The 14628-nt window shown below is 40.9% G+C and overlaps 1 protein-coding gene across 2 annotated transcripts; it reads right to left on the bottom strand.

Annotated features, from left to right (window-relative positions):
• Positions 1-444: 444 nt before the first annotated feature.
• On the bottom strand, positions 445-14312 carry LOC118422677 (calmodulin-A-like). 2 transcript variants are annotated; one of them, XM_035830367.1, is made up of 7 exons: positions 14193-14312; positions 2760-2849; positions 2604-2634; positions 2083-2226; positions 1365-1494; positions 841-956; positions 445-649 (listed from the first exon to the last, which is right to left on the bottom strand). In XM_035830367.1, the coding sequence occupies exons 2-7, from the start codon at positions 2814-2816 to the stop codon at positions 588-590; spliced, it is 540 nt and encodes a 179-aa protein (XP_035686260.1). In that variant the 5' UTR covers positions 2817-2849; positions 14193-14312; the 3' UTR covers positions 445-587. The 2 variants fall into 2 exon arrangements, with proteins under 2 accessions (XP_035686260.1, XP_035686261.1); XM_035830368.1 differs by lacking the exon at positions 14193-14312 and adding an exon at positions 7284-7412 and having other exon boundaries at positions 465-649.
• Positions 14313-14628: the final 316 nt, after the last annotated feature.

Below are 14628 nucleotides of genomic sequence, written 5' to 3'. Positions count from 1 at the left end.
ATAGACAAATTCATCCCATAAATATACATCCTTTTCTTTTGTCTCATTCTGCTGCCTGATATATCGAAGCATATATGAATATATTTTTGAGATAGTTTTTTTTTACAAAGGTTCCCTGGAAAATGTATCTCTCTGTAAATTGGTTACACATATATTTGTTTTCAACATGCAAGCATTACAGCACGTGATCCAGACGATACCAGAAACATCTACCATGACACCAGCCGTGAGTTAAAGTAGAGATAGTGCAATGTCTTCTATAGCATGGAGTTGCAAACATGGTTACTGCAATTGTCAATGAGCTACCTTGAGCTTACAAAAATTGGGCTACTTGTGATTTTCATTTAAAAATGCAGGTATACAAGTCAGGTTAACTGAAAAATGTAGATCCCTCGTACATGCATGGCATATTGATAAAACTAAAAGAATTGAAAGACATACGAGACAAAAAAGTGAAACACGTGCACACGGGTAAAGAGTCACAAGAACCCCTTTGAAGTTGACAGCACACCGCGACCCCTATTCACGTGCTGCACTCACGGGTAATTCTGATGAATTGTTGACAGATGATTTGGCATTGAGTCTCATCACTTTGAAGTTGTAAGTCCCCAGGATTGGTCGTCGTCTAATCTCAGTATGGTTGAAAACTCTGCAGTGAAGCAGACATGAAAAAGAAAAATAGACATAAAAGGTTTGATCATATAATACGACAGTTACCTTTCAAGTGCTTTCAAGTCCTTGAGTAAATCAAACCCTTGTTCAATGAGATATGAAGCAATCATTTAAAGTGGCTATTTTTACTACCGATGGTCTTTGTGTCAGAATACTTCGTACACGAACCTTGGAAGCTCAGCCTGCCGTCCTTGTTGACGTCGAACAGGTCAAACATCTCTTTGATTTCGTCGTCTGTGATGTTGTCGCACATCTCAGTCATCACGTGCTCAAGCTCGGGAAGGCTGGAGAATTACATTATACATCGTTAACACATAACAAACCTATTACCTAAATTCAATGACTCAAATTAAGGAAATACGTCTTCCGAAAAAAATCTAAGAACTTATTGAACATGTGTAAGTATGTTTTGTTGCGTCTGTTTGTGTTGGTGAGTGTCCGTATTTGCATTAGTATTTGTATACAGTATCATCAGATTGATATAGAGCGAATGGGAAGATGACTACAAAAAAGTGGCAGCTAGGAATTACAGTTCAGAGTTGGTAGAGAAAGCCGTTTATCAGAAATTACGGTCAGTCCGTGGAAGAGGCTACTTCCTCGAGCCTCACGGACTCTCTTTTAAAGAAGGATCTATTTTCAATAGTATTACTACTATAATTTCCATTCAGAGGAAATAAAGACAAAGTAAGCACCTGATGTATCCACTGCCGTCCATGTCGAAGGCACGGAAAGCGCTCCTCAGCCACTCATTCTGATCCTCCGATGCGAACAGCCTCTTCACCATGACGTTGAGGAATTCTGGGAAATCGATAGTTCCATCACCTGTGACAAGGAAACATATTGTTACGATGTATAGTTTTCTAAGAAAGACAATAACGTTCAATAAAAACTATCAAACTCGACTTCCATTTGGAGCGCATTGAATATGACCAGGGAAGACGTACTCGCGCACTAGTGGATTTAGCATGGTTATAGTTCGACATCAAGCTAGTTCAAAGGAATTTTCTGTTAAACATTGCTAGCTATCAACAAGGTGGATGTGGGCATATATAACGGGTCGAATAGGTTGCGATTGATAATAATTTCAGTAAAATTTTGCATGATGCATGTATTTCTGAATAAAAAGAAGAATAAAACAAGTACTCAATAGCAACACAGATAAGAGATCAATTCAGTATATAAAGTTCAGCATACTTGCGAACAAATCAACAACCACAGGAAAACATGTATCCTATTCTACAATGTCCTCCTTACATCCTTACAGACTGCCACTATGCAATCATAAATGAGAACATACACAAAGACAAGCAAGCAAACAAACAAACAAACACACAAACAACTCCACTATCCAATCTCTCCGTTTTCACGGAGGGAGAAAAAGTAAGTATTGAGGTAGAAACAGTAACTGACCGTCCAGGTCCAGCTGCACAACTATCTCCTCCACCTCCTGCTCGGTGGGGTTCTCCCCCATGGCCCGCATCAGCTTCCCCAGCTCCTTCGACCTAATCACCCCGTCACCATCCTGGTCTATCGCGCTGAACGCCTCACGGAACTCTGCAAAAAAAGTAGGTAAAAATGGGTAAAGGGACGTCTTTTTAGGGTGTGGGGCCTCAACTTTGACTAGGCAACAGTTTAGGGTGTGGGGTGTGGGACCTCCACTGTCACTAGGCAAAGGGGATTGGGAGGCGGAGCCCATCCCTCCCCCTCCACCTCCTTTTAATTCCTCAACTGAAGTCAGATATCCATTTTTACACCTGGGTGAAGTAAGGAATTTGAAAATCGTGTCAAGTGCATTTTTCTAGAGCACAAGATCGATAGCATGACAGGGTTTGAACCCAGGACACAGGGATTGGTATTAACTTTTCACATCTATTATATGCGTGACAAGACCACAAACACTTAGAGATCGTACTAGAGTAGTGAATACCTACCCATGATCTGCTCATGCGTCAACTTCTTTGTCTGGAATGGACAAAAATGAAACAGGTTTGTACAAAGTCTGAGAACAATATTGTAAGAACACTGTGAAAGACAAAAAGGAATTCATATCAACCAGTTGCAAACAGTTTTAAAGTACTGATTCTCACCATTCTTGCGAAGTCCTCGGGTTTGACCCTCACGTTGACCTTGGGTTCCGCCGCCATGTTTGATCCTTACCGTCCGTCGCACTTGTACTGCTACAGAACGATATATACACGGAAGGTTTGTTAGATCACTGTACACTCTCCAAAACCAAGCAAGAAAAAATGCGAATCAAGCAATCCTGGAAATGTTTGTCACACAGATGATTAAACAAGAAACATTCAAAGTTTACATGGTATATGCAAAACACGGGAATATTTCACTTGAAAATACATTCAAACTGACCCATTATGCCTGCACTGACAGCCATACGTTTATCATTTAATGGAATATCTCCCCCCAATGAAGACTGTAGTGCACGTGATATAAACTGCAAATGATACAACTTAATATCGATCTAAAACCATACTCCCAAGTACCGCCTGTGGACACGAGGTAAATACATTAGTTACCGGATACTATCTAATCGGAAGGATTTTAAACGATGGGCTCCACTTAACAAAGCTGATGGCAAGGTTTATCGTCGGTATGTAAACAGCTACCATCGCCAAAAGACAAATCGATTCCAGCAGATTTTCATACTGTGATTGGCCTTAGCTCAGAAAGAATAATTTTTGTTTCATGATTGATAAATTTCAGCACTGTATACAAATTTGACTAACTAATCATTTCAATTTGAAGGAGAAAATGTTGTTTTTAGCTTGTCTTTGCCATTCAGTCTGCCCCCCCTCTCTCTCTCTCTTTCTCTCTCCCTCTCCCTCTATCAGCATTTTCCTGTGTTTCTCCCCAATCTAGCACATTCGTATACTATAGGAGTAAGGGAATGAAGTCTGTCCTCTCTGATCACCATGTTATTCTCGTCTCTCACTCTTTCTGCATTGATCATCAGCATTAAACACTTTCTTTTACGAATCGGTACGCTCAGAAGCGGTACGCACGTATGTAATTAGAAAAAAGTAATTAAAACGTCCAGTTTCAGGTCCTAACGGACAACGGTAAAAGAAACAATGCGGCCAAAGCAATCTGCCATACTTCACTCTAATTCTCCAAAATGGATCGCGAGCCAGTAGAAGAATTGATGTGTAATAGAACAAGACTGTAGTGCTTATAACTTTGGAAACTGCGCTGACCTTAAATTCCCTTTCGCACAAAATGCCAGATGGGAATTGATAATCATTTGTTGCTTCATACTTGATTCCGATGGATGATTTTATTACCATTATAATTCATAGCGATACGAGAAGCTTGAAATGCCCCTCAGGAATGAAAAGTTGTGAAAAATTCTTATTTCTTCTTAATGGAACTGAAGCGATTCAGGCGATGATTACGGAAAATTGGAAGCTATTGATTTCCTCGAAGCCCGCGAGCGACAGAGGCGGGTGTGAACATGCACATGTTCCTGTGCTGTGGAACGGAGCATCGGAAATGTCAAGGACTCTGTGTAGAGAAGCGCCTGAGGAAGTGATCCATGAGAAAGCGTTATTGCTGAAATTGTATCAATCACGCGGATCGCACCAACTAATTGTGTGGAGGCGGAGATCAATGGGTGTAAACAGGAGCGTCACAAGGTTATAGGACTAATTAGGGAAAAATAAGACCAACTCCGTGGAACTATGTATGTCTTTACTCTAAAAAACAACAACAACTTTGTAACTATCTACAGAAGGGCGTTAGACCCATCATTCAACAGAGACTGGGGGCGCCATAGACTTTCTGCAGGCTTACTAGTATGATCCATGGTTCACCGAGTCATGTGTTCTATCTGACGTGACACCAGACACGCACGATGGGTTGCTCATTATTTGACTCGAGTTGTTCAGTCGAAACTTTGGGTAAGTCGAATTTGGTTTTGGAGGTTACAGTTTAAGTCTGATTTAGAATGACCTTTACCGACACAGATGAACTTTCAAGTTAACTTTGTAACCATGCCTCCGTGATAGCGTTTTTCCTTGGTCACCTTTTGGTCCAAATAGAAATACGAGCGCTCAATACACAATAAAACAAGACAGTGTAGTCTCTGTAATGTAATTGACTAACTAGAGAACCACATTGACAGCTTATTGCATCCAGTTACATCAACATACATACGAGTCCGTATGGAAGGGAAAAAACGATCAACGCCTTAGTATTGCTTTTCTATACTACGAAAACATAGCTTTTCTACCCTGCCTCTTCTAAGATCGGTTGACAACAGCATAAGCCCTTGGGTATTGTTTTTCATAATGTTTGTCTATCTTGCTTATTTGCAATAAGCTTTCAGGCAAGTTGCAATAAACTTGTCACCATTCTACTACGTTGATCCACATACCAATATACAGTTAAATGGAGTGTAAGTTAGTTCCACCATGTAAGTTAAACGTAGATAGATCATTCTTGATAGCTAAATGTAGCTAGGTATTTGCACATTTGCAACAGTATTGCTTGTAGCCTACATCAGTCTACTGTTCATTATGTCATCAACGTTGCTGTGCGTGTTTCATATGTTGGGAGAATGGTATATGTAAATTGAGTTAATCCTATGGCTGAATACAATGCAAAACGTTAAGGTAAGGTTACAAAACTAATTTCAGGATCGCTAAGAAATCTAGTCTTGTTATGTGTTGTTTGCTATCTTATGAGCAATTTGCCTTCTCGGTGTTCTTAGTGATCCGATCGAGGAAGTTCCGAATTATTCCGAAAATATCCACGATAAACAAAGTGGCTATGCGTTTCTAAGATAATGCATGGGTAGGGTCTGCATGGGTTTAGTGAGTGTCATATTGTTTTACAAAACACACATCGCGCAATGTAAATTCCACAAAATTCGGCTGTTTATGTATTCATTGACATATTATCTATTGGAAAATACCACCCCCTTCTGGAGTGGAATGCCCCTTTAACCCCTGTAAAGTAAATCTATAGAGGTATACCTGAGACAGACCCAGCGGATCATTTCCACTTATTGATGTTGACTAAACACTGCCGCTTTAAAACATGTCATGTTTACAAAACAGATTTAGAAATCTGACACTACTGACCCCAGGTTGGCCCCTAGTCGTATCCCTACTGACCACATTAACATATAGGTATGAAATACAGACTCTTTTCTAGAGTTTTTTTAGAGCGTTTAGGTGGGAAAATGTATAGATTAAGATAAGTGACAGTATGATAAGAAAGAAAGTCAAAGCAAGATGATTTCAGAACTTGGAGCGAAAAAAAAAATTGTTAGCTAATTTCTACACTAGAATCTCCCCACTGTCTCTGTTTGAATTGAAGCTTTTTCTATTACATAAACTTTGGAATCATATTTTGCTAACTCTTGTAGAGCATTTAGACTATGCCACGTATTCTAGAAAGCAAGATTTATTACATACATGTAGTATGGTAGCGTTTCTTCTTCTATCTAGTTCAAGTTAGAGGCGAATGCAAACCAGCGATAGCAGTATTCAGTATCATGTAGTGCTCAGCGCGTCACGGACACTACACTACAGCCTAAAGATCAACTAGACTGAACTGGCTCATTGACATGCCGCAATAACTCTCTAAAGTTCGTTCAAGAATGGGGTCACTGGTGCAGGCGAGCTCAACGTATACCTGTGCACGGTTTGAGATCTAAAGCATTTGCCAGTGGCCATTCACTTCTATTTCAATGTGATGCTTAAATTCATAACATGTCCGCCACAAGACCACGACTGATACAAATGCAAAGTTAGGAATTCTTTTTTGCATGATTGTATGGGCATGAAAAAGTTAAGTGTTTAGTATTCTTGTTCCTTTGCTTTACTTTGACCTGTAGTGACACTGCCTTTTCCCCAGTTCTCCGGAAGTCGTGTCTAAACAATTTTGAAGAAAAACAAAACAGCAACAATATCATAACAGTGACCGCAATCGCTGTTGAAACAACGTTGCTCTTATATTCTATTCCACACCATGGTTGCGAATGATTGAACTGTTGTGACGCTCGGTCATGCCTCTAGTTTTACGCTTGGCTTGACAGAACTAAGGACCACTGAAAATAGCCTAATCGACCATACCGTCCGTTTCGCCATTACATCGTGCAATGTTACTTGGACATTTTTGTAGCTACAAGACGGAGAATGGGCCTCCCTATAACTCATGCTGCTGGCGTACATGTAATAATATCCTAGTATCGCCTGGACACGGACTTACCTTGCTTGGACAAGTCACAGGTATTTCCCCAAAACAAACACTGCGATCAGTTGGTTTGGCGAGCGTAGCAGCCTTCCTTCTAAGAAACAGAACTGATGCCCCTGTGTCACGATATTCCGACTCTGCTAGCTATAGTCTGCAGTGTGGTGTCTAAGTTCTACGTTGGTCAACTGACGTTACCTGTACTGTCCTGTACTAACCTCATAATCCCCAGGGTTTCCGTCAAGGAAGTACTCACGGTAAATTTGTACTAACGGAGGCGATGTTTTACCTTGGGCTGCCCATCAGCAAGGTTTACTTTGGTCCAGACTGTCACAAACATATGCTACTGCGGCACATCAAGTTCAAACACTACATAAGGTAGGCAGGAGAAAGCTTACCCTAAGCCCAGTGCGGACCTGTGTACCAGCAGTATCACCGTGCCTGCCACTAACGGGGAGATCTCGCACTTTCCTGTTCACGCTCTACTTTCTAGTGACGACACACGTGAAGAAAGTCTTCTCCCAGTGTCACGCACCCCAGGTGTGACGTACTGTCACGTGAGAATCCCTGGTAGCGGAACGACAACAACTCTCTGTCCAAAATGCCAACGTACTCTCGACCCCTCACTCAAGCGTGCAGTCTAGTCACGTGGTTTGTGGTTGTGACTGGAGTTTATGGGAGTCTTTTATCCACCAAATCAAATCCAATCAAGTCTCACAATGTCTCTTTTATTGTAAATTCAAGCGGAAAACTTGTTCTTTTTGTTAAAACAGGACCTGAATTGTAATGTCAGTGAAAATTATGTGCAAAGGCGCTCAATACCCATTGCCCACAGAAAACTAAGAAAGCAGGGACTATTTGTTTTTCATACAGGTGGTTGGATTTCCTACTTGTGCAAGTAAGTGTCAGCTACGGGGGTTACCACAGGTGATAATGTACACAGCGCTCAGCTATTGTCAGCACTTTTACCTGGAAGCCCAAATGTAGCTCAATCGACCAAAACCTGAGGATTTATTACTAAGGTGAGCGGGGTGAATCTTACAGCACGGACCCGATAGCTCAGTGGGACCAGCTTGATTAGGTGGCTGTAGCGAGCAAAGTGGTTTATTCCTGGAGGAACTAGGTTGTGGGTGGAAGGAATGTAATTCTGCCCTGGCACTGGGTGAGGCTTTCAAGTAACATTAGGTAACGTTCGCCGTGTCCATCCAGGTAGTGTGACATGCATGTTCAACTGGTTAGGCTGACGTCACATTTTCACAAGGGGCCCAGTCGAGCAGTTTTGGGAAACGAAAAGTACAATATAAAAGACAAGAAAACCCTCAAATGGAACAAAAGTAATTCAACAGCATTAACTGTGTATATTTATTGGCATAAACATTTCAATTCTTCATTTTCGTAAACAGCCCGGCCAGGCCCCAGGTATACCAAATGTGACGTAGGCCTCAGTCAACTAGGACAGCGCTGTCACCGCGTTCTCTCTATCTGCGGTCTAAAATTTGACAGAGCACTCATTGAATTGTAAAGAAAAAAAGAAAAATCGTTTTACACTTTTGTGTTTTGCTGTCTTCCCAGTCCGACACGTTTATATTTTGTATGATATACGCAGTATAAAATAGAAGGTTACACACAGAGTGACCTTAAATTTATTTGTGTAACCGTTAACCTGAATAATTGGATTACCATGCAAAATGTCTTGAATCCTTGTCTGTGGTTGGTTCTTACAAAGCCTACTTGAAAACCCTACCGCATCAAAATCGTACGATGATCGCACGACCTGTGTGACCTCGCCCTTAAGCCCCGGTCACAAAGCGCGTACGATTCCTTGCGATGGACTTTTCCGCATATCGTACGATGAGCGCAGCACATCGCAACAAAATCGTAAGCATCGTAAGCCATCGCAACGCATCGGATGATGTTCAAAATTTTTTCCAGCGTCGCACGATTTTTCACTTGTGTCTCTTCTGTATAGCCGTCTGACCGCTTTTGTGCTTCTTTAACCAACAAAATGTGGACATAGCTGTTGAATACTTTCCTATAATATCTTTAACTGTAAAAATAAATTTAAAAAACACCATGACAACAAGAGTATTACAAGCAAAAGTTCAAATCAAGCGTGAGTACTGGTATGGTTATCTCGGCCTGTTTGCCGGCTATACGTGTCAGGCTCTTTCGAAGATCGTATCATGATATGCTATCAACAAAAAGATGCCATCATACAAAAATCATATCATAAGCATTATATCATATATATTTCCGACTCATAGAGCCTGCCTTTATGTTCGAGTTGTCCCCATGGTTATTACGATTATGGCAAACTGACCCAAGACCGACGAGAGCTGAGATTTGATCTAATTATAAACTCACGTGCATAAAGCGATCAAACAATTGTCTGCATCACCTGCGCGGGGCGCGCTGTTCTCTGGTTGCGATTGTGGCAGTTGCGACTGATATATTTTCCCTTTTCGTCAATATCGACAATATCAGGGAAAACTGAAACCATCACAACATGCTAACAATTCACAAATCTATAACCTCATCAGTAGACAAAATTTGCCGTAATGAAGTCTGCTATGGGGGCAAATAAAAGCTTACGACGATAGCGAAATTTTGAACATGTTCAAAATCCATTTCAGCTCTATTTTTCGCCATACGACGCTCCCCGATTTACTATGATTCACTGCGATTGACGCAGGCACGCTCTTATGACCTCATCGTACGATGCACTACGCGCTTTGTGACCACGGCTTTATATACTTAAACCATTGCTTCCGATTCTCCCCCGACTTACGACGCACTGCGCTTATCCTGCGCATCGGAAGGAATCGCAATGAATCGTACGCGCTTTGTGACCGGGGCTTAAGACACCATGTAAAGGTAGTTAGGGAATCACTACAGCATGCCCGCACAGCCACTATGTCAGGAGCTTTGTCCTTGCACTTGACCAGGACCTTCACATCACATTTACAACATGTTTGCAGGCGCTAGCCAACATCATCCTGCCCTCACTCAACCCATCAACTCCCAAACTGCCACATTAAAGCCTTGTGGGAGGATTCAATTCCTCGTCTAGAGCTTCTATACGAGCAACATTGGACGCAAACTGGAGATGACAAAAGCTGTAATTACGGCCGCTATCAAACTTCAAAGACGGCGTGTATCTTCCCGTGGGAACGCTCCATGACATCAAAGCGACATCGATCCCGGACCTGATGAACAACGAGGCTCGCTTTGTTAAGGTGGTATCTCACTGCACTTGGGGAACCAGTGTGGCACTGCGGGGTTCATTCGCTGCAGCACTGTTGTGTCATTTTCGCCGATTTTAAAAAAATAATTTACTTATTGCGTAGACGTAAAAGTATGACTTAGAAGACAACAGAATACACAAAACGTAAAAAATCGTTCTTTATCTTTGAATTTCGTTGAGTAATCTTTCCAACCCCGCAGTGCCACACCGGTGCCCCAAGTGCAGTGAGATACCACCTTTAACAGGCGCCGACATGTGTGATTCCAAGAGGCTAACATGTTATGTATTTATAGAAATATGCAACGGTTTTATTCACATATAGGGACTCGGTTGGTTGTAAACTTTCGTCGTAATTTGCTTGGGGACGAACATAGCATACCGTATACGTCTTGATAATTGGCTGTCTACAAGCATCAGTGTATACAACTTTATATAACTAACGTTAAACATTTATGCACGTCGTGCGAATTGTACATTGAAGTGTAATGCAATTATATTGCCAATTCTAATTAGGGTACGTTGCGTAGAACAGGTAAGATAGGTACGCGTACGACTAATCTTAGTGTTACAATTGTTCCGATGTAGAAACTATATAATATATGTAGAAACTATATAGAAGCCATCATGGAAGGTCAATTGAGGTCACCGATCAGTGGGGCCACTCTAATCAATTCTAAGATCAAAGACTACCTATTCCACCCCACCCCCCTCGGGTATACTAAGTAGTCTATTTCTAACCATATTCTACCGGATACATGCCACATATTCCTGTAGTGAAGCATACCAATAATCGTAAGATTTTGATTCTAAAAGAAATTTAAGATAAGGGATTCTACAATGAAGCAAATTGTGTTGTTCGCTTAACTATGTCTTTAAATATGAAGCAGAATTTTACTACAGAAACTCCCCACACAAGGACAAATTATATTTACCAAAATGTATTAACGTATCAGCTGCAGTGACCCATATAAAATCATAGTAGGCAAGTCTTGAGAACTCCATCTTATTTCTTTACCTTGCCCTGTCTCCTACCCAAGTTCGCTGCAAGAATAATTTTTTCGATTTCATTATATGAGAGACCTATTTCATTCCTTAGGTGTCAAATCTTCTACGTTTGATATATAAAACAAGAGTCAAGCCTGAATCGTTGATTCCATTTCCCCCGCAAGGGTCAATTTTGGGGAAATGCAATCCTGCCCTGTAGGGAATGTTTAAGGTGAAGGCGAGAGTCCTGGTCATTACTAACACCTGACAAGTTAAGGGCCGGGGTTCTCTTAAGGTTAAGGTGGTATCTCACGGCACTTGTGGCACCGACGCGGCACTGCGGGGTTTGAAAGATACTCAACGAATTTCAAAGATAAAGAACGAATTTTCTTACGTGTTTTCTTCGTGTGTTCTTTTGTCTTCTAAGTCATACTTGTACGTATTACGCAATGTCTAAATTATAATTTTTTTTAGATAAACAATATGTCCTATTCACAGCAGACCAAAACTCCAGAGAGTCTGGACCTTTCTTTGTCTTTAAAGTGTACAATATCAACTTTATCCTATAGAATTTCGATTTTCCTTATATATCAATGCTTATCCAAGTTGCATTTGCCAACGCCATTGTAGTGATTCGTGAATAGTGCCATCAGGTTTGTTAAGTCACTGAATTACGAAATTCTTGGTACACAACTACGGTCTATTCAAATGGAAGTAGTAGGCCCTGCGGAAGTTAGCACACTGTGAATCACCAAAACGTCTTCTTGGATGAAACACTCGGCTGTGTATAAAGGAACGTTGGTATCTAATATTGAAGTAATTTGCTTTAAATTACCAAATACGCTTTTCGGCTTGCCCTTACAATACAGAAGCTTAAACAAGTTGAATGCAAAGTATCTGAGAAGATTGATACTCATAGAATGCAAAGTTCTCGCGGAATATAGATTGGCAATATGTCACAGTGGGGAACCTGCTCTAGGCCAATTTGCATGTGGGATCATAGGGCCTGTCTCCACCGGTGTCTTGGGCCTGGCGAAGACGACTTCAAGGTGTTACAGAGTGATTCCAATTCCCCGCTTCTTGCGCCTTCTGAAATGTTATATGTACGTTTGGCATAGACCCAACGCCCTCTGGTATTTCTAGCACATCTCGTGTCCGGCTCCAATGTGTTTCCCGCCGGTCTTCGACAATTGAATGCCAAGGATGTTGACAGATATATTCGTACAATTCAGGAATCGAACTATGATATTTATGTGAATGCGGCTAAGGAACAGCCGCCTGACAACACTAATACTTCACGTACAAGATAAAACCGAGAAAAGGGCGAGAACAAAGTACATAGTCAAAGTAAGCTATTTCTTTTCTTGTGCCAGTCCGCGTGTTGTAATTGGACTTATCTATTTCAGCCTTTTCTGAGGAAGTTACGAAAATAGAACTTACTCTGTCGTCAGGAATCAAGTTGTCTTTATGATACATTCTCCATTAAGACCGTTCTCATATGTTGGAGAGTGCCTAGCGATGATTTCTGTATCTTAGGTCTCACATCATGTATTCATAGCTTTCTCACGCACTGATTCCTTTGCTGTGCAGCGGGACTTGGAGATTTGAAGAAAATCCGTGCTTTGGCCGTCAAAATCACTCTTTAGAGCAGCTAGCTAGTATCATAATCAATATCTCTGGAAATCGCGTTGTTGGCTAATATCAAGGTATGCCTTATATACATTCTGCACGTCAAATGGTTTCTTTTATCATACCCGAGGTGATGCTCTCTTAAAGCAGCGACTGTAATACCCCCTTCCAAGGAGAACTGTTTTACCATCAACTTAAGATGGGGTTCAGAACACCAAAAAGGGACGGTAAGTTGATGACCTTGAGTTACGAAAACGGAATTACCAATCGTTAGACGTACCACGCGTGCTATTATCTTTGTGGTGGTTTCAGACGCCGGGCTGCCACAAGTCCTTAACAAACAACAAAATTGCACCATTTTATGTAAAATTTAGAGTCAACAGAGGCATTGACACTGTAGTGTAGAAAACATTGTACAACCAACTTACCATCCAGTCAAAGAGTAGTCTGTATCAAACACGATCAAGAACAACAAACTCTATCAAACGGACAAACCCACATCTGAATACTAAAAACAAACGCTTCTTCTGTTAAATGTCTCATCAACGGAATGTTGCACGAAGGACAGGACAGGAATAAAATAAACTTGGACTTTAATTCAGTCTGTGTGAGAGATATATCGTATGGATCTTGTAATCACTCTTTCTCTTATTGCATTAAAGCACGACAAGGGCCACATAAAGAATCGCTGTTTAGCCAAATGTTAGCACAAATGTAGTCAAAGTCAAACGTTACAATATAACGTTATCAACTAAAATGGTTACATTTTGTAACCATGGTATGTATTGTATTATAGAATTGTACTGTTATTGTCTGATAAAAATTTAACTTTAAAAGCAAGTCATGAAATTCGAAAGGCATCTTTTCGTGCGTCAACAGTCTAACAGTTCGATTCAAGTGTAAGTAATGTTGGCTACGGAAGATGACTGTGCAGAGTAGGCAAGCATCAACGGAAAGGTCATCGCCCGGGGCATGCACTGCCCTGTTTGACATGGCTTCTGAACGTATGCCAGGCACGTTATTATATAGTATACGTGCATAGTGCAAGGTAAAACACAGTTGGGGTATGCTTGGTATCATGTATGTACTTTTAGTTTCAAACAATTCTCGGAGTATGAGAAAACTAACTTAAAGGTTCAGTTGAAGTGCCAGCTATCTTGGGGAGGGGGGCTGTTAATAAGTTATTCGCTAAAACCGTTTCTCATTCAGACAAATCAAAATTTGTCAGACGACACTTATACTGTTAGATACATAATATCTATAACGTATTTTAGACATGACACTATAGTATAGTATAAGCTGAAATAAAACAAACAATCGAACTCCGGATTAAAGAATCACAACTGAACAATGTCAACAAAGCAATCATTACTGCATGGATAGCATACCTTGTTTTTCCAAGCTTGAGCTGCCAAAAGCGACTTATCTACTTTAAGTAACTACTCAGTACCTTGAAAAAGCTGTGGAAAGTCCTGGCTCTCACTCACGAAGGGGTATTTTATAGCGACTTGATGTAACAGTTGCGTTTGAGACTAACCGAGGAGGCTATGTATCCCTCAGAAGTTACGTGGTCACCGGTCCGACAGGTTTTGCTAGAAAGGGTCACGTGATTTATGAAGACGTCACACGACAAACTCTGGCGGCGTGGATTGTGTCCAACGTTAGAGATAGGCAGTGTAATCGTGTATATTTCCAAAAATCAGAAGGCAGACGTTTAATTGTGGGATGATGACATTATAAAGAGGTTCAGAACGACAAGAAAACAACTTTTGTTCGTCTATATTCACTTTATTTTAGTTGTAATAAACACATTGAAGAAGTATATCGCTATTGTATGAACAGGAGGTGCTACATGCATCTACCCAAGACCCGTGAATGTTTGAAAG

The sequence above is a fragment of the Branchiostoma floridae genome, chromosome 9, assembly GCF_000003815.2.
Source record: "Branchiostoma floridae strain S238N-H82 chromosome 9, Bfl_VNyyK, whole genome shotgun sequence".
Classification (NCBI taxonomy): Eukaryota; Metazoa; Chordata; class Leptocardii; order Amphioxiformes; family Branchiostomatidae; genus Branchiostoma; species Branchiostoma floridae.
Note: the sequence above shows the minus strand (reverse complement) of the source record. Positions and strands in the feature narration are given on the sequence as shown.